The sequence below is a fragment of the Rhipicephalus microplus genome, chromosome X (genome assembly GCF_043290135.1).
Source record: "Rhipicephalus microplus isolate Deutch F79 chromosome X, USDA_Rmic, whole genome shotgun sequence".
Classification (NCBI taxonomy): Eukaryota; Metazoa; Arthropoda; class Arachnida; order Ixodida; family Ixodidae; genus Rhipicephalus; species Rhipicephalus microplus.
The window spans coordinates 311490226-311510060 of record NC_134710.1 but is presented as its reverse complement, the minus strand read 5'-3'; the positions used below and the strand labels follow the sequence as shown (position 1 = coordinate 311510060).

The window sequence follows — 19835 nt, the reverse complement described above, 5'->3', positions numbered from 1 at the left end:
GGCTATCATACCGAAATAAGGTTAAGATACATTAAAAAGGATTTTTTTTTCAAGAACCAAGGGGGGGGGGTTCGTTATGCGAGTGGGTTCATTACGCGAGTAAATACAATTTTTTACCGAATTCGGGCGAACTGTTCAGTATATGTGCGTTGTTAACGTTGTTAGTGTTTTAAACAGGCATGAAATCGAAATTCAAGGCTCCCTGCTGAAGCACCAGGAATGTTCAGCTTTTTTACTATATCTCGTGTCCTTAAACTTTTGATGTGACTGTATTATCTGCGTTGAATGACATACAAACAGGGGTGAGCATTAGAAAGTGCATAGCGTGCGCTGTGCAGTCATTATCGTTGACAGGCGCGCATCAATCCAGTTTTGCAGCACTGCGCATGTCCATAGTCCTGACTGGACAGTGCGCGCACTGTGCCGTTTCTGATTGTTGTTGCCGTTCGCGTTCCATTTGACACCGATAGGACACCATGTGCATGAATACCTTTAACCTGTGTGGCTAGTAAAGAGGGCATCGCCAAGCACATTACTTTCACTTGCCAGCATTGCCAGCAAGTGGTGAACAAGCTGTGTTGCTAGCCGTTTCACTGGTGCTAAACCACGCTGAGCACATCTTTTTATGGTCTTTCTGATACAGTGAAATCTCGGTAAACGAACTTCAGGTGGCGGCAGCAATTCGTTTGAAAAGTCGTTATAGTTAAAGCCCAAAAATTAACCATAAATACTTATTTTCCACCCACCAAAACGACTTGCCTTTACAACGGTGGGTCCTTAAACTTGTTTTTCACGAGAAAAAACAAATGCACAAATGAACACCATAAATGCACGTTTACTTTAAAGAAGTCTGTGATTTTTTATCATTATTTTTTTACGTGTGAAGCACAAACTGTGTAGCGCGAAGGCCTGCAGCTTATGCACATTCCTGTGGTGCGATTCGGTTCTTTAGTCACAACAGCCTGCTTTTTGCTTACCAGTTGCCAAAGAATATCCTCTTTCTCACTTGACAAAAACTGCTTCCGCTTTTTCATCGCAAGCAGAGATGAACTCATTGTAGTAGCATCGCAGCGGGAACGCCGACTTGCTTTGCGGGCGTGATAAGTAATCACTGAAAAGAGATGAACACGACTGACAAGGCTTCCTGGAGCACATGTAGAAGTGACAAAGATGAGGAAAATCCGAAGCGTATGTCTATCATCACCTCTTCCGAAAAAACGAAAGTGCAAAAAAAGAAATTTCCTCGCATTTCGTTTTCTGCTCTGTCGCTGTCTCAGGTTTTCTGTGCCCATGCTTCCTGCTCCGCAACTCCCACTCTGCCTCGCCGACTTTGCCCTCCAGTGTTGCCCTCGCCCTTTGTTTCGGCGCTTGTAAACCTGCAGCATCGGCGTTTCAACGAAAAGAAAGAAAGGAAAGTCGCCCTTTCGTTTTTTTTTTCTCTTTGCACCGTCGCACGTCTTCCCAGAAAGAAAGGCGTCTGTTCGCTTTGTCGTCTGCTTGCGTACAGCTCCGGTGGTCGCGACGGATTTCAGAAAATGAGTTCGTAGTACTGAGGCGTTGTTAATATAACGCGCTACTAAATGAACGCTTGGTATTTTGAAAAGTTCAGTATTCTGAAGTATGTAGTAGTGAAATAATTTTACATTGAAACTATAAGCAGTTTGTGCGGGCTTTTTTAAAACTTTGTTTATCTGAAAAGTTCATTAATGTGAGGTTCGTTCTACCGAGATTTCACTGTATGCATCCGAAGTTGGAAGTGGCCTGTCATAGCAGGCGACTCCAGTTATAGTAAAATGGAGGTTACATATGGCTCAGGAAGGGTGACAGGAACATGCGTTATCTCTATGTAGTTTTGTCCTGTAAGTATTGTCACAGGTGACAATATCGTAAGCTTGCCTTTGTGTATCTCTTCACAATCGCAACCAAGCAAAATGACTGCTTGGTATAATAGGTGATGAAGCTGATGATACATATGTATGTATGGCTCCATGTAACAGTGAGTACAAACAGTAGTTGTGATATGCATGGAGGCATTGCTTTCCATACAATAGTACATATGTAATGCTCCCTCAATTGTGGGTTTAGTTTCTTTTCTTGGTTGAGGAATTTTTTAAAATTAAATACCCACAGCACCGTCATAGGCATTGCAGGGGGGGGGGGGGGGGGATACATATAGCACATAATACAAAGCAGGGGTTACTTGGAGAAAACACGGGAACATGAAACATGATCATAACTATACATATTAGTACATCACAACATGGTTATGCCTATTCAATAACATCATGTAGCGCCTGTACAAATGCTGCATTTGGACTTAAGCTAGCAATGTGTGCTGGTAACAGATTCCAGGCTCTAATGGTATTGAAGAAAAAGGACTTGCTGTACATGGTAGTTTTGCATGACATTTCTTTAACTTTTAAGTAGTGGTGTACTCTCTTAGACACGTATTCAGGGTCATGTAAATATTTCGTGCTTTCAAGGGAAATGCTTGAAATGCTTTCAAGTGAACTGCTGTGCATCAGGGTTATAGAAATCTGTGGAGCAATTTTTACTGCTGAAACATATGAACTTCAGCCTAGCCGAATTTCGAGTTCAGTAAGACTGTTCATTGGATGTGTGGTCCTTATGTCAAGGTTGAACTGTTACGAGTTGTGCAGCGTGCTTTTTGAATTGTGATTTTGTGCTGTGTTAAACTGTTGTTTTGACATTTTCGCTCTTGAATCATGCTATCTTGTTTCTCCTTACTGTCCATTCATATTTGATATCTGTGGAGTCTTGTATGTCGCAAAGATTGTTCACTGTGTGTGGGCTTACTTATTTTTTTGTTTGGTCTTTTCTGTTTGTTCTGGGCATTGTGCTTTTGTGCTTCTGGTGGTGGTTTCTGTTACCTGTTTGCTTGTCTGCTTATGTTATTCTTTTTGTTTGGTTCCCCTGACGGTGAAGGGTGTTTCTCTTCACTTTTCAATCCTCAATCCACTTGCGGCTGTAAGTAGATTTCATTGTCAGCTACTGAAGAGATATATGTTAGTGGCTGTTGTGAGGGGTTTGGGAAAGTGCATGATGAGTCCAGGGCATGGAAGTTTTTAAGAAGTATCTGAACGGTGGGCTTGCTTTGTGTGTTCCTGTTTAGCAGTTAAAGAAATAAATTTCATTTGCCTCTGTGAATGTGAAGGAATGTAAGCATTTGAACCTATAACTAATGCAAGTTATCCTCGGCATTTTTTATGATGGGTACTTGATAAGCGCATCCATCTTTACTAGTGCAAAAATAAATTCTAATTTCTGCTAAGACAAAGCAAAATCCCAGCTGTCCTCGTAGTAAACTTAAAGGACGTTCTTTTATTGCATATTTGTCCTATTTTTTTGGCTGTTTACTGTGATGGCTTGAGATTCTTCAAGCTCTGGGCTGTCATTTCTTTTTTTAAACCTCGTTTTTGCGATTGTCATAACTACTGTATGCAGTGGCCTGCAAATACTTTCTGGATTGAACATGGCATAGTAGCAAGCCTGTGCCTGCGCCTGATCTACTTGTTTCTAATATACTAACACTTTGTATTCTGAACATGCTCCACAATTCTAAGAAAACAGTATTTCTATCAACAGGCATACTATAAGCACAGAATGAAAAGATGTAAAAAGCAGATCTTGGCTCAGATTCCAGTGCACACTCCCTTAAAGCATTCTGTATTAAATCTTGTATAATCATGAGCCACCCTCCCAACAAGGTAATACATCAAGCAATGTGTTGAAATAATCAAGCATTTGTTCAGGGGGAGATTGCGTCACTGTTAATTTCAATTATTTAGTTCTGAGAATCTGCCCTAAGACTGGAACATAGGTCGACTTCCCCCCCCCCCTGCAACTTCAAATCTACAAAAAAAAATTATAAAATTTGCAAATTGAAGTATTTTTTAAAATGAAGTATTTTATTGGTTGCTGCAGGTTGTGACGCGCTGCTTTTGCCCCCTCCAGTAGCGGACACTTATCTCCAATGCACCGAATTCCCTTTGTGCCACCAGGTTGCCGTGCGCTTCAGCATACTACATAACTTTTTTCTTAAAGCCTATCATAAACTGCCGTCGACTACCACACCATTCTCGAGGAAATAGAAAAAGAAAACAGCAAACTGACAAAGATAACTGAAGCGAAATGGCCTTGCTGGTACAGTGTAATGTTGACCTTGCCTAGCCTTGCCCAACGGCGCCACTGTTGATGCTCATGATGGCAGTGGAGGCTCTTGATTTCAGCTGCCCATTGTTGCGATTCTTCTACATTTTTTTATCTGCCAATGACTGGTATATAAAATGAGGTTCGACTTCTCATCGCATTAAAAAAAGTTCGACCGATATTCCGGTTTTTGCGGTAGTACAATCAGAAGGGCATGACATGCTTGAAGAATGCCGAAGCATCTGAACATAATGGCTTATAGGTTCTCACTCATGCGTTTATTCTTAATTAGATATGCTCGTGCGGGATAGTCTTGGTAGGTCTCAAGAAATGCGTAAAAGTTGAACATTATTGCTCAAAACTTTCCTTAGAATTTTTAATGTAGGATCATTTACAGAACTGTATGTTGCGATAGGTGCAGCATTGTTGTGAAACTGTTACATCTTCTCCTAGCAGCTCAGTTAGAAAAGACACCCTTTTCTACCTATAATTGCTCAATACTAAAAAAAATTCTTAAAATATTTGTATGCAATACCATTTAAAAAAATTTCTTATGAAAAAATTTTTTTTAATTCATAAGAATTATTACTCTGAACCTTTGTGCCACATTGAAGCTTTGGAAGCAACAGACTTCTGTTTATAAGGAACAAAGAAAAAGAATATCACTAATTGCATAGAAGGCAGCATTTTTAGTAAAACAGTTGCCATCAAATTTGGTAACCATAGTAAACATTTGTTGAAGACAAATGTGTCAGTGGGGATATTAGCATATCTGATCCGAATGAAGGTGCAGTGCAACCACAACCAGATATAGAAGAGAGTAAGACTGCTCATCATAATTCACTGCTTTTTTAAATAGACATATGCAAATTCCCTTCTTCTTTTATGAAGCTGTACTTTTTGCTCCAACCTTTGCTCTTCAATGCAGGTTGTCTAGGTGATATCGATGATATCTTGCATGTGTGTTTTGTATATTCAGTTAAGGGTACTGACACAAAATTTTGCGGGCTAGATAGCTGTGGGATCGATTCCCGTGAACAAGCGTATATCATCTGCAAAATATCAACAGTGATTATAGCTTGGAAGGTATTTTAAATTAATTTTGAAGTTTTTGTGTGTAATCGAGCCTCGTGGTATTGACACCTTGAGACTTTAGGGGCCTCCTCCTTCCCTCACGTCACCGCGCTGCTGTCAGTATAAGTTATGAAGACGTTGTAACCGTCTTTGATTTTTTTTTTTGCTTCAGCTAACTACTTTTTGGCAGCTGCTCGCGAGTTCGTGGCCGCAGCGGCGCAGGCGTTGGAAAGTTTTCTGTTTGGCATTACTTTCTTCCCATTTCCTGTTGGAAGAGACATGTTGATGCAGACTGTGCTGAAGGACGTCACAGTTCTATGTGCTGACATTGTTTAGCGTTGCTTTGGCTAGGTAGTGATAGTTACACAGGGTGGCTTGTCGTTTTTGAGCTCTCTCAAACCAAAACTGGTCTTTATTGTAATTATCTATCGTGCCCTGTAGCAAACGATGTTTCATACCGTAACCAACAGGTCCTCAGCAACACATTGCACTAAAAAAAAAATATGCGAGGCTTGGTTGGTTATACACTGTTTTACTAAAGTGTAAGCTTCACAAATAGTAAACTGGTTAAAATGTATAACTCCTCACTTTGGTAGTTTGCATTTCATTTAAAGGGACCCTGCAACACATCTCCTAGTACCGTATTTACTCGATTCTACCGCGCCCTCGATTGTAACGCGCACCCGATTTCCACCGCGAAAAAAAAAAAAACGTAAGACATCAATTGCGACGCGCACCCATTTTTCTCGCTGGCCCGCAGGATCACACCACTCGAAAAAATGACTCCTTTCGGGAGTCTCTTCCATTTAAATATGAGGTATGGGCGAAGATTGTGCCCATCTGACGTGTAACAGAGCATTGCCGTCACTGTAGTTTTACCGTGGACCGATGTCAGCACGCGAACTTGCTTCGCCCCGTTCTTCTCAACGGTTGTGGTGCCAGGCATGTCGAAGTAAAGAGGCGTCTGATCGGCATTCCCGGTTTGCCCAAGCAGGTAGCCGTTGTTGCGCCGCAGGTTTAGGACGAACCTCTGAAAACTGTGAAGCTTTTCATCGTACTCCTCCGCAAAACTTTTCGCATATGCATGTTCCCCTTCGGAGGGTAAAGCTTTTCCTTTTCATAAAGTTAGTTAGCCAGGACCTGCTCGCTTTAAACTGGCTCCGCATTAGGCCTTTTTCTAAGACTAATTGCATAGCCCGCACTTCGAGCAGTTCTGTCGTCACGGGCCGCTGTGCCGCTTGCTGCTCAAGCACATACTCGCCAAGCAGCTCTTTAATTTGCGGAAACCGACCCTGCTGTGGTCCACTGAAGCCTTTGCGTGAAGCTTTGCTGTCGACAATCTCCTGCTTTTGTTTCCGCCGGTCCCGCACGCACGTTTCGGGAACTCCGAACGACCGCGATGCGGCCCGATTTCCGTCCGTTTCTGCACACGCGATGACTTTTCTTTTAAAAGCGGCATCGTGGTGCACTCGAGTTTTTGGAGTCAGCCCTTCCACGCCGTCGGTGCTAGTGCACTACTAGATGACGAACTCCTCAGCACACGTACGAAGTGCCGCACATGGGAATCACATAGGCAGAAATGGCCGACGCGCCATGCCGACGCACGTAGGGGGCGGCCATTTTGGATTTGCCGATGGCAATAGATTGACCACAATTTTTTTGTTCGTACTCAATTCTAACGCGCATGCGATTTATGAACTCGCTTAACCGGAAAAAGGTGCGCGTTAGATTCGAGTAATTACGGTAATCATCTAATGGTTTCATGCAAGGAGCTTATCGCCTCACGAATTTACTGCCACAAAAAGTTTTATAATCTCTGACGTACGAGCGGAGATGGAGATTTGTTGCATTCTTCAGGCATTTTTTTTTTTTTTTTGTACGAGCGAGCACGCTGAAAGTTATGCAAACAGGGGGATGACAAGAGGCTCGAAGATGCCTCCAGTCTTCAGCACTCAACTTACTTTCATTGGGATCAGGCGTGTGGGCACTTGTTGGCATTCTGTGGTGGCCGTAGAACTATGTAGCTCATAGTGATTTGGGTGTATGGTATCATCTGTCAAGAGGGAACGATTTCTAAGCAGACCTCAAGAAAAAATTGTACGTTCCATGTGGCGTGCTCTAATTTTAGCTCGTGTGTTCTCAGAAGCCTTAATTAACAATCGGCACCACTTTCTGACCATGCTAAGAGTGCTGCAGGGCTCCTTTAGAAGTGCTTGGGCAAACCCAGCACAAGTCTCTATGAAAGTCAGCATGACAGGCCCCAAATGAAAAACCTTATAAAAAAAAATGTCTTGAGAATAGGTATTTCAAACAATAAATAATAAAAACTGTACATCATGATTCTTTTTTTCAAGGCATAAGGAATTTTCATTTGTTACTCTGCCAAAATAAATGAACAGTTTCAGATATTTTTTCAGAAAAATGCCTACACTATTTCTTGGTGAGAAGACCACTACAACAAGAAGTCATGCCATCCTCCACAGCATTGCATGCTATGATGAAACGGAGCATCTGAGCTCTGATTTTGCAATTCGATGCAGTAGATTAATGCAGTTAACTCTACCGAATATATTGTGTGCATGCTTGTTTGCTCGTAGTACTTTATTACTTTCCAAGTAGCTTATTATTTCATAGATTTTGGGGCTTTGAAACAGGCTGTAGCACCACCATCGCCACCAGTCCCACTTGCACCACCAGTCCCACAAGCACCACCAAAGGAGAAAGGCCCCATTCCTAAGGAGCACCAGATCCTGCAAGAAGTTTTTGAGAGACTGCGGGTGAACTGTTATGATGCTACTCTTAATCCTGTAAGTACTAGATGTTGATTGTACTAATGGGTCTCCGGTTTTGCAAGGCGTTTTTGAGGGAGTGCAGGCGAACTGTGCTGATGCTACCATTAATCCTGCAAATACTAGGTGTTGATAGTACAGTAAAATCTCGTTAATTCGAAGTCACTGGGACCACGAGAAATCTTTAAATTAAGTGGTTTTTTTTTTAATTAACAGACCATATAAAATGTGGAATCCAAGGAACTTGAAATTATTCAATTCAATCAGGGCTGGTCATTTGCTGTGCCGGCAAGTTCATGGCTCTAAGGGTCATGTTTTTTAGCAATACCTGGTCACAGTTTTGCCGCAAACAAGGGGGAACTCCGGGCATAACTGCTGTGACCGCAAAAAAAAAAAAAAAAAAAATTGAAATTCGCGTTTGCAAAAAACAAGACATCTTCACTGCAACACAGTAGTGACACGCGGGCAGCATGTCGCCTGCTCCTCGCTGCGTCAGCACGTCATGATGCGACTATTCGCCCATTTTTTCTCGCAAAATAAAGAATTTATTAATGAACAGTGTGACGAAATTCGCAATCAGTTTTGGCTGGAAAACATCTCTGTTGAAGCTCTCGACCCGAGTTACAGGCCAAAACTCCGCCAGCTGGGCAAGTGCGAGAATTGCTTGAGCAACCGGCACTCGTACATTCCGATAGATCGCAGATTTCTTCAGACTGACCTTTATTAATTTCTTTATATTTCCAGGAAGGATGGATAAATCGTGACGCGCTGACGTTGCGAGAAGCATGCAATATGCTGCCCGCACGTCATTGGTGTATTGCAGTGAAACATGTCTTCTTTTCCACATGTGCATATTTTAGTTTATCACGAGAACGTTATTTTTTATATAATTTTATTTTTCCTGCTGGAAGTAGGGAGGCAGGGGTGCTTCAGCTACCACTCATTAGTATCGCTAAAGTACATTGCCTAGTGGCTCTTAAGGTCCGTCGTTTCCGCGGATTTACGGCGAAATCAAGAATTGGCACCCTGCACCCAAAGTTTTCGAATTAACCAGACTTCTGCTGACCACCGCTTCAAATTATCCACTCAAACTTGCATTGCAAGATACGGGACCATGGAAGTACTTCGAATTAAGTGGGATTTTAAATAACAGAGTTTGAATTAACGAGGTTTTACTGTACTTATGGACCTCCTCAAGAATATTAAGTTCAGTGGAACTCAGGGCCGGTCACACTTGTATAAATGTTGCATGCTGGCCACTTTACCAAGGATAAAGAGATGCTATACTGAAAGATCGAATGCAGAATTAACAGTTCAATGCAGGGGGCCGTGCCACTTTCAAATGTTGGAAGCCTGTCAGGTTGGGATTTCTAAGGCAATTTAACTGCTAATTTGAAGAAAGTATTGGTGCATTTGATAAAAAATAATGAGAACTTCTACAATATTCAATATTTGATTTCTATTTGGCATTGTACATATATTCGCTTTGCATTTATTCGCTCTCAGAGGTCATTCACTCACCCCTACATTTTGTGCAGAAGAATTAGTGGATCATTTCAATGCTGTTGCATATAGCTTTCATAGCAGCAAGCACTCTTCTCACTTTTATCTAGTGTATCCCAACAATCATTTAGTGTAGTGAGTGGCATCAAGGGATGAGATTTTTAAAAATTTTCTCCGAATTTGTATTTTCGTTTTTGCAAGAGGATGTGTGCGGTAGAACTGGTGCTTTGACTACATGACTGTCACATAATAAAAGTAGCATTATCTTCAATTAGCCTTGCTGTGATCAATAAAAAGCCCTTATCCTAATGCATGCCACTGCAGGACCTGATGCTTGAGGAAAAATTGCATATGTCTGTTTTCACTCAGTAGTTGATGTATGTAGTATGTATACATGTACGAACACCAATACGTATAATTGTCTTAGAACATGGGTTGAAAACCACACATAAGTGCCGTGTGTGTAAATGAAACAAAAAGAAAGCTAATAAGTGCAACAAAATACCATGCTTTCTTCATTTATTTATTTTGACTAGTAAAGGCAGCAGGTAATGATAATGTTGCCCTCAATTTAAAAAAAATGACCAGAACTATCCATATACGTTGTAATAGTTGAAGGGTGTGCTTTAAAATAACAGAGAGCTGAGCTAGTTTGTATGTATTTATTTTGAAAAGACAGCATCATCTTATATTTTCTTGTCTTTCCACTGCCGGACTTCAAATGAAGTTTATTCATTCATTCATTTTCAACAAGTCAGTGAAGTTAATGCCTTGCCAATTCATTTGAAATCATATGTTCTATAACACTAGGGGCTTCCAGGTGGACACAATTGGATAAATGATTTAGTAGGACTTTTGTCACCCCAAAAGCTTCGCCTGGTACTCTGCTGCTGTGGCTAAGGTACTCGGCTGCTGACCCGCAGGTTGCGGGATTGAATCTCGGCTGCGGCAGCTGCATTTCCGGTGGAGGCGGAAATGCTGTAGGCCCGTGGGCTCAGATTTGAATGCTCGTTAAAGAACCCCAGATAGTCAAAATTTCCGGAGCCCTCCACTACGGCGTCTCATAATCATATGTTGGTTGTGGGACGTTAAACCCCACATATCAATCCCCGTAAAGCTTCATAAATCATTTGGGTAGAGGTGAACTGTGGTGCAATCTTGTACGCGTTCCAAATTTGGACGGAGGCGCTCCGTAGTTGCATCAAAAAGTGGGCAGTCCACATCGGAAGTGAACAGCCAATGAGGAAAATGGAGGCCTGCGTCACAATGTTGACGTCGGCTTGGCGACTGTATAGCAGGTTGAGAAGTGTTTCTAACATGTTGAGGAATGTTTAACTATTATTTCTCGCTGCTAAAATGTGTTGGCACTGATTTTCAAACATTGAATATGGAATGCGGCACAATATAAATGTATCTTTCCCGTTATTGTTTTGAAATGACGCTAGGTGGCGCCGCCATTCAACGGGACGTTTAGTGGTGGTGTTATACACAACCACATTTAAAGAAATTGCTCTACTCATGTCTCCACCACTACTTAAATTCAAACAGTGTAACTTTTGAAGCCGTTGGCTCAGTCGAGCGAAATAATCGCGAGGGGCACCTCAACCGGTAGCCAAAAGAGCGTCTCTTCCACATTTTCGAGGCTCAGTGCACGATGGTGTTCGCCTTCATGAAGGAGCATCCCCATCTCACAGGGAAAGCCATTGATCTAAAGCACAGCTTCACCATCACCGACTGGCGGCGGCTGTGACAGACGCTAAGTGATGCGCTTAACCATAAAGGGCCTGCCCAGAAAAAAAAATCGCAGCATATTCACGGAGTGAATGTTGATGAGTGGGGCAAAGCTTGAAAGGGTTTCATCGGTAAACTGGGAATCCTACGTTCAGCTGTCTGTCTGTCCGTCTGTGTTGGCCTGTCTGTCTGTCCATTTGCCTGTCTTTATTCGACAATGAACATAGACAGATGGGGTGGCTACGACAACGGAGGAGGAACTGAGCCACAGCGTAAAGGCACGAGGCCCACTGCGACGCCGCTGCTGTCGAAGTGGAATGATCTAAGTGATATGACATCTGTGTGTATATCAGGCCACTGGCTTGCTGGCAACCAATGATAGGGTCAAATTCGTTGCACAAGATGCGCACTGTTCTTTCTGACACAGGATAACGTCGGAACACTCTTTCAGTCAACTATTCAAATGCACTATTTACATTGCTTTGTTGTCTCTGCTCGACTGCAGAAGCCGCACAGGGGAGACGAAAAACTGTGGCAGAGAAAGATAATGCCAGGTTCTCAAAGTGCCCAGATACTGAAAAGTTGCAAAGCGCTTACATTTCAATCCGATCCATGCTGCTTTGCAGCCATTTCAATCCATTTGTTTCGTTTCGGATGGTCTCTCTGACCGTTCCTTCACCTCCGTCCGAAAAACAGACGAAAACAGACACGTGACACCTTGGCTCACATGACATAGGACGTCATGGCATTCATCACGGCTCAAATGGGCCAATTGCGTGCGAGTCGATGGAACATCTCCGTTCGAATTTGGAATGCGTACAAAATTGCACCACTGCTAGATGTTCGTGTACTGTGCAGCACTACTGGTGCGAGTACGGACGTCACTTATTACTGCAGCTGAGCCAAATAAGAAAGGCGTCTAGCTGTGGTTGCTGGAAAACATCCCCAGAAGGTCGCGAATGCCCCTGCCACAGGACGACCTAATAGAACCGAAGTATGATGGCAGCCAAAATTTTTGCTTCCTGAACATTTTTCACGCACATCATTCCAGCTATGACAGATATAAAGAGCAGACTTGTCTTTTAAAAGTGTGGCCATCCTAATAAGTTTAACAATTATAATCTTAACAAATTTTAGTTTTATTTACAGTATTGCTATTAGAGCACTTACGATTTGCTGCTGATTGAGACTATAGTTGTCCAATGTGCTTATCATGTATAATAGGACTTTATAAAGGTAATGTAAACAGTAGCTAAAGAGGAACGATGACTTGGTTTAGATTGACAAACTGCACTCTGAGAACTCTAATGCCACTTGGTTTACTATCATAAGTTCATTATTAGTAGATAAAATAAAGCTTGAAGTTTCGTTTTTAAATTTCGCACCAAAAGCTTCGTGCGTGACTAAAATTTCAAAATGTATTTTTTGTATTTTTCTGGCATTGGCTCGATGAAATTTTCTGAAACTTGATATGCTATGTCTAAAGCACCCACAGATTGCTATGTACTTCATTTTTATGAATTAAAATTAGTAGGACACCTTCAAAAATTTTTACGACGCGGTGTTTGGTGCAGGAATCTCAAGGTGGCATTGCCACCCGCATATTTTTCTCGCATGTTTTCTCTGTTACCAAAGTTCGTGCTGCAGTAAAAGTGATGCTTTCTGGATTGTGAAATTATACTTTACTACTATGCAAAAAATTGTTTTGCTTTTTAGTGTCCCTTTAATTAAGCAATGTAAGAGCATTGAAACACTGAAGTGTCTGTCTTTTTTTTGACCAGCAAACGAGGCGGAAGCTGGATGATGTTGCACGTAAGCTTGAGAACCTTTACGACAGGTTACGAGAAGATGCGGTAAGTTGGACTAAAAACTGGCTTCTTCCTAAAGATCACTTCCGTATGCTTCTAGACCTCAAGAATTAGTTGTGTCTCTGACTTGTTTCTTTTCTATGCCTCACAGTACTTTGAAACAGATGAGTTTTTGTGTTGTGGGAGAGAGAAATGTTTTATGCATCATTTTGAGATCGATTTTTTTTTTTTTTTTTTGAAGCAAGCAAAACAGTTGCAGTGTAGTACTGGTGCTTATGTTTCCATTTTCTGCTAATGAGGCATCAGTGCAGCTTTTCGATTCTCATTGCAGTGTTTTCTTGAAAAAAATGTTATATTTACCTAGTTATATTCACAGAAGTTTTACTGTTTTGCTCTGGAAGTAGGAGTGGAAGGTGTAGCTGTGTTATTCACATTAGAGTTTATGTACACAATCAAACCATTATATAATGAAGTCATACTTGCAGTGAAGAAGTTCTGTACATTTAGAATATTGTTATGTCAAGGCCCTTATGTTCAACAGTAGAAATAACTTCAAAGGTTCTATAATAGTCCTGCATTTCATGAGTAGGCAGTAGAAGTGCAGCAGCCAAAGAAGAGAGTACAGTAGCATGACTGCTCACTATGAGAACTGAGACAAAACAGTGCTGAAGAAAGGAACCAAACGCTGAACTTGTTCACATCGCAGTTTATTGGCTAATTCGGCAGTCTTAACATGGTGGATGAGTACGTCTGGCGCATGCAGGAGTGTCCAGTGCTGTGCCACTTGTCCAATGGACGACAGACATAGGTGCACCCACAGCAGTGCGATGTGGTGGAGCTTTCATACAATTAAAGTGTGAAGCAAATAGGTTTGAGCTAAGTTTGGAGTGTACTGATCTTGCAAGAGCCGATAATGAATTGGGCAAATGTCTCGTCAGATTTGTTGTTGCGGGACTCCAGTTCAGCAACATTGAGGTGCTGAGAAATGCAAGATGCATGGAATTCTACAGGTATTCACCGGGGACTGCAAAATATTTCATTGTCATGAGAACTTTATTATTCTGGGTTTCATCGGTAGTGACAGATCTGTACTGGGGAAGTGCTACATTATTAGGCTAATACCAGAATGTGCATCTGTAGGTGCTAATTGAATTTAAAATTTTTTTCAAACTAGAGTGACATATAAACAAAAATAAGTAAGCATATTCAATACCTAATATTTGGAATAATAAAGCATTTGTTTACATTTGAAACGTAATCTGTTAGTGCAGCCCAAGTCATTTGCCTTTAGTATCCCCTTAAATATGTATTTGCTCTATAAGATGATGCCCCAGCTGTGGCATCGCATGGTCTACAATATTATCATGTGAACATGCCAAAGGATGCACTGATTTTTAAAAGACTTTGTTTCTTTAGCTGCATCTCTAAACATTGTGGGGTACAGGGATGAAACAAGACCACCAGTGCTTAGCATTCAAGTTGATGTGTACATTGAAAAAATACAGCTGTTCCACTCTTGCATATGCAGCTCGCACCAGCAACGATAACCTATCTTCATGAGATCGTACGGGCTCTACAGGAGAACAACTACGACAAGGCACTGGGCCTGCACAGCCAGCTTGTCGCCATCTCCAGCTTCTCCGAGACAAGCAGTTTCATGCCTGCACTAAAGACCCTGCTCCAAATCTCCAAACAGCTAGGTGTGTTTGTGCAATAGCCCCACACTGTTGTTCCTGCTTAAGTCTTCTGCACCTATGATGCCTTGTCCCGCCGCCACACTTTTTTTCCCATTTTCTTTCGCCTTTTTACTAAAAACCAAAACAGCACTTTCTTTCACTTTTAATAAAGAATGTTGGGTTTAAAAAAACTGTAGTACCACTTATTGTGTGAACCCTCAAAATGAAAAGCGCAACAATCATGCCTATATGTTTTTACAACAATTTTCTGTAATTTTTTTTCAAGGGCTGATTTTATTTTTGTAGTTGATTTTATGAAGCTGTTTTTACACAGAGTCTCGCTTGTGAATGGTGCAAGTTGTTTATGACCCACATTTTGGTCTGCTTGTGGGAGTGTATCAGGAACAAGAGAGTGTGACTGTGCTGGGGTAGTCGTGTCATAAGCGTGACTTGTTTTCCGAGTTGGGTGCCTGCGCTTTGTCGATTTCTTGTGATTCAGTGTAGAGCCTATTTTTCACAATGTGCTACACACAAACACAAACACTAGTACTCAATGTTTCTTAACATACCATATTTAATTGCATAATTTGAGCACTTTTCTTTTTTAGCGATCATAAACTTCGAGAAGGGTGTGCGGAGATTTCGTGAACGCATATGAAATGATGTGCAATAGTCCTAGCAGGTGTAGTATATATGTTTAAAAAAATGAATTGGACTGGAAACGAAGTGCACTTTATTATATAACAGAATATGCTAAAAGCTATTACCAGTCGGATCTGGTCGCACGAGGTCTAGTCGCGATCACTGATTGAAAGGGCCAATTGGGAATCATCATTGCAGCTGCTGTCACGGCCCTCCCAAAGTGCATCTCCCAGAGTGCAAGGGAGCGCTTTTAAATAGCCAATTTTCTTGAAGCTCTTTTCTACACTGGTAGGAGAAACTAGGTCCCACGACTGGATGACCTAAGCGTTAGCACATAATTGAAAAGGCCTTCTTCAGTGGCAGGAAAGAGATACAGGTAAACCTGGATATAATGAAATTGACCAATCCTCAGAAAAATTCGTTAATAGAGAGGATGTCTTTATATACAGGTTCAGTACAAAAACTCGAAAAATAAATGCACAAATTAAACGAAAGCGGAAATGAAGGCGGATCTCACCCAAAAAACGTATTTAGCAGTAAAAAACTGCGTCAATTTTTTTATGGCAGTTCTATAGACACTCTCGAGTAATTTTTGTCGTCACTGCCATGTTTCGCAAGTCCAAATTGATAATGTGCTTCCGTGCACCATAACTTTTACGAAAGGGCAAAAGGGCATGAGGGCTACTTGAAGCAGGGATCAAATGAGCCTGTCCATCTCTATCAACTGGAAGGCACACACGATAACATCTCCCGCATGTCAGAACTGCCGTCAAATGCTCAAACAGAACAGAAACCAGTCATCTTGGACGAGCAGGAAGAAACTTGGAAGGGGGAGTGGGGCACTCAATGCACGCGCCATGCCACTAACTAAAAGCGTGGCACTGCCAATGCAAAAAGAGTTTTCTTTTTGTTTGTTTGTTTTTGGTTTGAAGGGAGGGGAGGGAACATCTGCACATGCGCCTGTTGTGGCAAGAAGGGCGGCAACGTCGGCTCGTGGGGCACAGGCGGCCCCGTCTGCTCGCCTCGCGCTTTAGCCTGGGAGTCACCGGGGCCACGAGTGTGCTGGGTGTGCCACCACCGCTTCGCGCGAGCTTTGTCGCGAAAGATGCATGCTCATGCCAAAAGACGAAATCCGGGGCAAAATTCTTAGATTGTCCGTGGGGAAAATTCGTTATATCAAGGATGTCTCTCGCTGCTACTTTGTTGGCAAACTTTACAACAGCGAGCTTGAATTTCGTCGTATGTATAATTATTCAAGCCCATCACAAGGGAACAGTAAAAACATGGACAGATAGTGAAACCTAAACTTCTGAAATTAATGAAGCGTGCATTTCAGCGCTGACGCAGAGGTTGAGGGGAACAGCGTGACAGGGCGACAGGCCCTTACGAGAGCCCTCACACGTCACTGATGCAGAAAGCTGTCCTTGCTGTGATGTGAGCGTGCATTCTCATGGTGATTGAGATGGAGGGATAGAGGGCGGCGGACGCTTGAGCAGTTGCGGTGACCCAACAGTCTTGAGTGTACAGGTACGGTATTCTAGGTTCAGGCTAAGTCCTCAGAAGGAGGGACATCGCACACATAGCCCATTTGGCTGCGCTCGCCTGCGAGGCGAAGCACCCAAGCAACTGTCTAAAGCATTCGAAAGGCAAAAGTGTCTTCGTGCACGCACCGGTGAACTGGGTCATGCAGGTCACAGAGCTCAAAACATGCGAGTAAAAAAATATATATATATGTTGTTTTAGTAAAGCTGGCAAAATATTCGGGGTGTGCAAATTATGCGACTGAATATGGCATTTAATCGTTCTGGAAGTACTGTTGAATTTGATGTTAAGCCCAAACTGAAACAGTACTAATTCATTTCTCGTGGCTTGCTCATTTAATTCAGGACAACTTGAGCTATTCTACTTTCAAACCTCGATATAACTAATCGAGATATAACGAAATATCAGTTGTAACAAAGTAAATAAATAATATTCTCGCAATAGATTTAGTGCCAAGAATAAACTTTTAACGAATTTTTAGATACAACAAACTTATTTTCATGTAAGATGCAAGTTTGTTATTATGAGGTTCGAGTGCAGTTCATGCCGGGTCTTGTTAGCTTTATGGGTTTCTTTGAAATGAGTGTGTTGTACAAAAGGAACCTCTCTTGAAACCAGTAATTAAAAAGCAGGCATTTACAGTACTTTAAAAAAAATCTAAAATGTTTATACAGTAAAATCTCACTAAGCGGAACCTGAAGGGACCAGGAAAATGTTTCGTTTAACAGGACTTTCGTTTACTGAGAGATGAGCAGGGGTGCAGAATTCAGGTACGAAACTAATTTTGCTAAGGGCAAATGGTCCATTTAAACAAAAGTTTTGTTTAACAGAGTTCAATTGACTGAGAGTGCACTGTAGTCAACATTAGCTACCCTTGATGTTACAATATCAGGCTGTCTGAAAAATAGGCAGATTTTTTTTTTTTTGCCGTTTCGCGAATTTCTTGTCACTTTGGTCTTTAGAGAAAAGATCTTTCAGTGCTTGCACTTCTTGTGTGCACTTGTCGCAGTTTGTTTTTATATTGAAAGTCCTCTGTGGCACGAAAGCTTTTACTGATGAAGCACAGTGATAAGGATGTTGAGGTCATCCTGAAAAGCTGGTGTCTGCTGAGGGTAATTTAGTTGGTAAACATGTCACGTTGGGGCACATATTGTGTTACCAATACATAAAGAGAAAATATATACCTAGGGTTGCAGCAGGATGCATTGACTTTTTTTTTGAATATGGCAAACCTCTAGATGCTTCTTCCTAACGACCTGTCATGCTTTTGGCAGGATATGCCTTTCTGTAGGAGTGTACTTCAGTGCTCAATGCTTTTCTTTTGCATAATAGTCTATCAGGCTCTCTTACTGGCTAGTTATCTTTGCAAATAATAATCTATCTTGAGCCTTATAGTTTTCTCATTGGATAGGCTTCAGCGCAATTTAGAGGAAAACAAAAGGAGACGCACAGAACACAGATGAGCGCTCGTCTGTGTTCTGTGTGTCTCCTTTTGTCTTCGTCTAAATTGTGCTGAAGCCTATCCAATTATGCACCAACTCGCCCAAGTCAAAGTGCTTTTAGAACAGATTTCTCATCATGCCGCGGTAGCTATGCGTTCAAGCAGAGTGTTTTAAAATTTTTGGTACAAATCACTTTTAATATGTTGTCTGGTAAACACACTGTTTTCAAGGTTGCAAATGCGAAGAATAAAAGCTACAAAGAGGCTTTTATGTTTCTTTTTGTTTTGTTCGCCAATGTTGTAGGCACCATGTGCAAAAGCTCTGATGTCACATGTTATTACTGTGCTGATTATCATGAACAGAGGCTGATGAACTTTGTTATTACTGTGCTGATTATCATGAACGGGGGCTGATGAACTTTGTGATCTCTAGTTTCTGGCAGTTGCGTGCACTGGGCCGGTATTAGTTGTGGCACATAAATTGAAGCTGCACTGTATGTAATGTTAGAACTTCTAGATCCAAGTTTTGGAAATTTCTGGAAATAGGTTTCATTTCAACAATTTCTACCAAAATGATGTAAAGTTTCTATTAAAAGTCTGGTTTTAACACTTCAGATATTTGTACAAGTGGTGGGTCAAGAGTTGCCATTCTGCAGTACACTACAAGAATATAGAAAATAAGAGAAACTCTGTACACAGGCGAGACGGTGTATATGCCAATATGTAGTAATTTCTTATTTAGAGAACATTCAGTGGAATTTCAACTTATCTCTTCAATTTACTAGAATTCCGGGATCAGACTTGTGTAAAAGCTACTGATTCTCTCTTCAGGTTCATCCTGTCACTGTAGCATTCTATTGCATGTAGCAGAATCGATATGTCTAAGAACTTGAATGTAATAGCGAAGTTGTGCGATAAACCAATTTGTGTTCACAAAGTTTTTAAAACTTACCAGTCTCATTTTTTAAAGTGGATAAATTTTTGCAGCCTGTTATTGTGGTGCACAATGCTCATTTGGAAATTTTTGTACTTCTGTTATAAGCTACTGTTTATAAAAAACAAAGGCATCGTGTGCTGCAGTCTTGTCATATGAGAAATGTTGACTTTGACGTTGTTGGGGAATGATTGCCAATTGTTTATATATAACGAACACACATATATAACAAAGAAACAAATAAAAATAGGTTGGTCATGTTTTATTGCAATGATGTTTCAAGATATTTTCTACTGCCACAGCACATAAAGACGCTTCGGCTCGCTTTGTCGACTCTGACACGGCACAGAAAGAACACTCGAGGCATGTGGTAGAAGCACGTGTTTTAAACCCTTTGTAGGTTCGCCTGTATTGCTGGCACGATTTTGTAAAAATTGGCTATACTGTCGAACCCCGCTACAACGAAATTGAAGGGGCGCGAAAAAAATTTCATTAAAGCGACAAAATATAGCCGATCTGAACCAG

General features: G+C 41.5%; 1 protein-coding gene across 3 annotated transcripts in view; it reads left to right on the top strand.

Annotated features, from left to right (window-relative positions):
* The window catches only part of Sec31 (COPII coat complex component secretory 31), a 170543-nt gene extending 150962 nt beyond the window's left edge, over positions 1–19581 (top strand). For all 3 annotated transcript variants that reach the window (XM_075879503.1, XM_075879502.1, XM_075879501.1), the window contains 3 exons: positions 7899–8051; positions 13049–13120; positions 14604–19581. In XM_075879503.1, coding sequence (XP_075735618.1) covers positions 7899–8051; positions 13049–13120; positions 14604–14792 — 414 coding nt within the window. In that variant the 3' untranslated portion in view covers positions 14793–19581. The remainder of the gene's footprint in view (positions 1–7898; positions 8052–13048; positions 13121–14603) is intronic.
* The last annotated feature ends 254 nt before the right edge of the window (positions 19582–19835 follow it).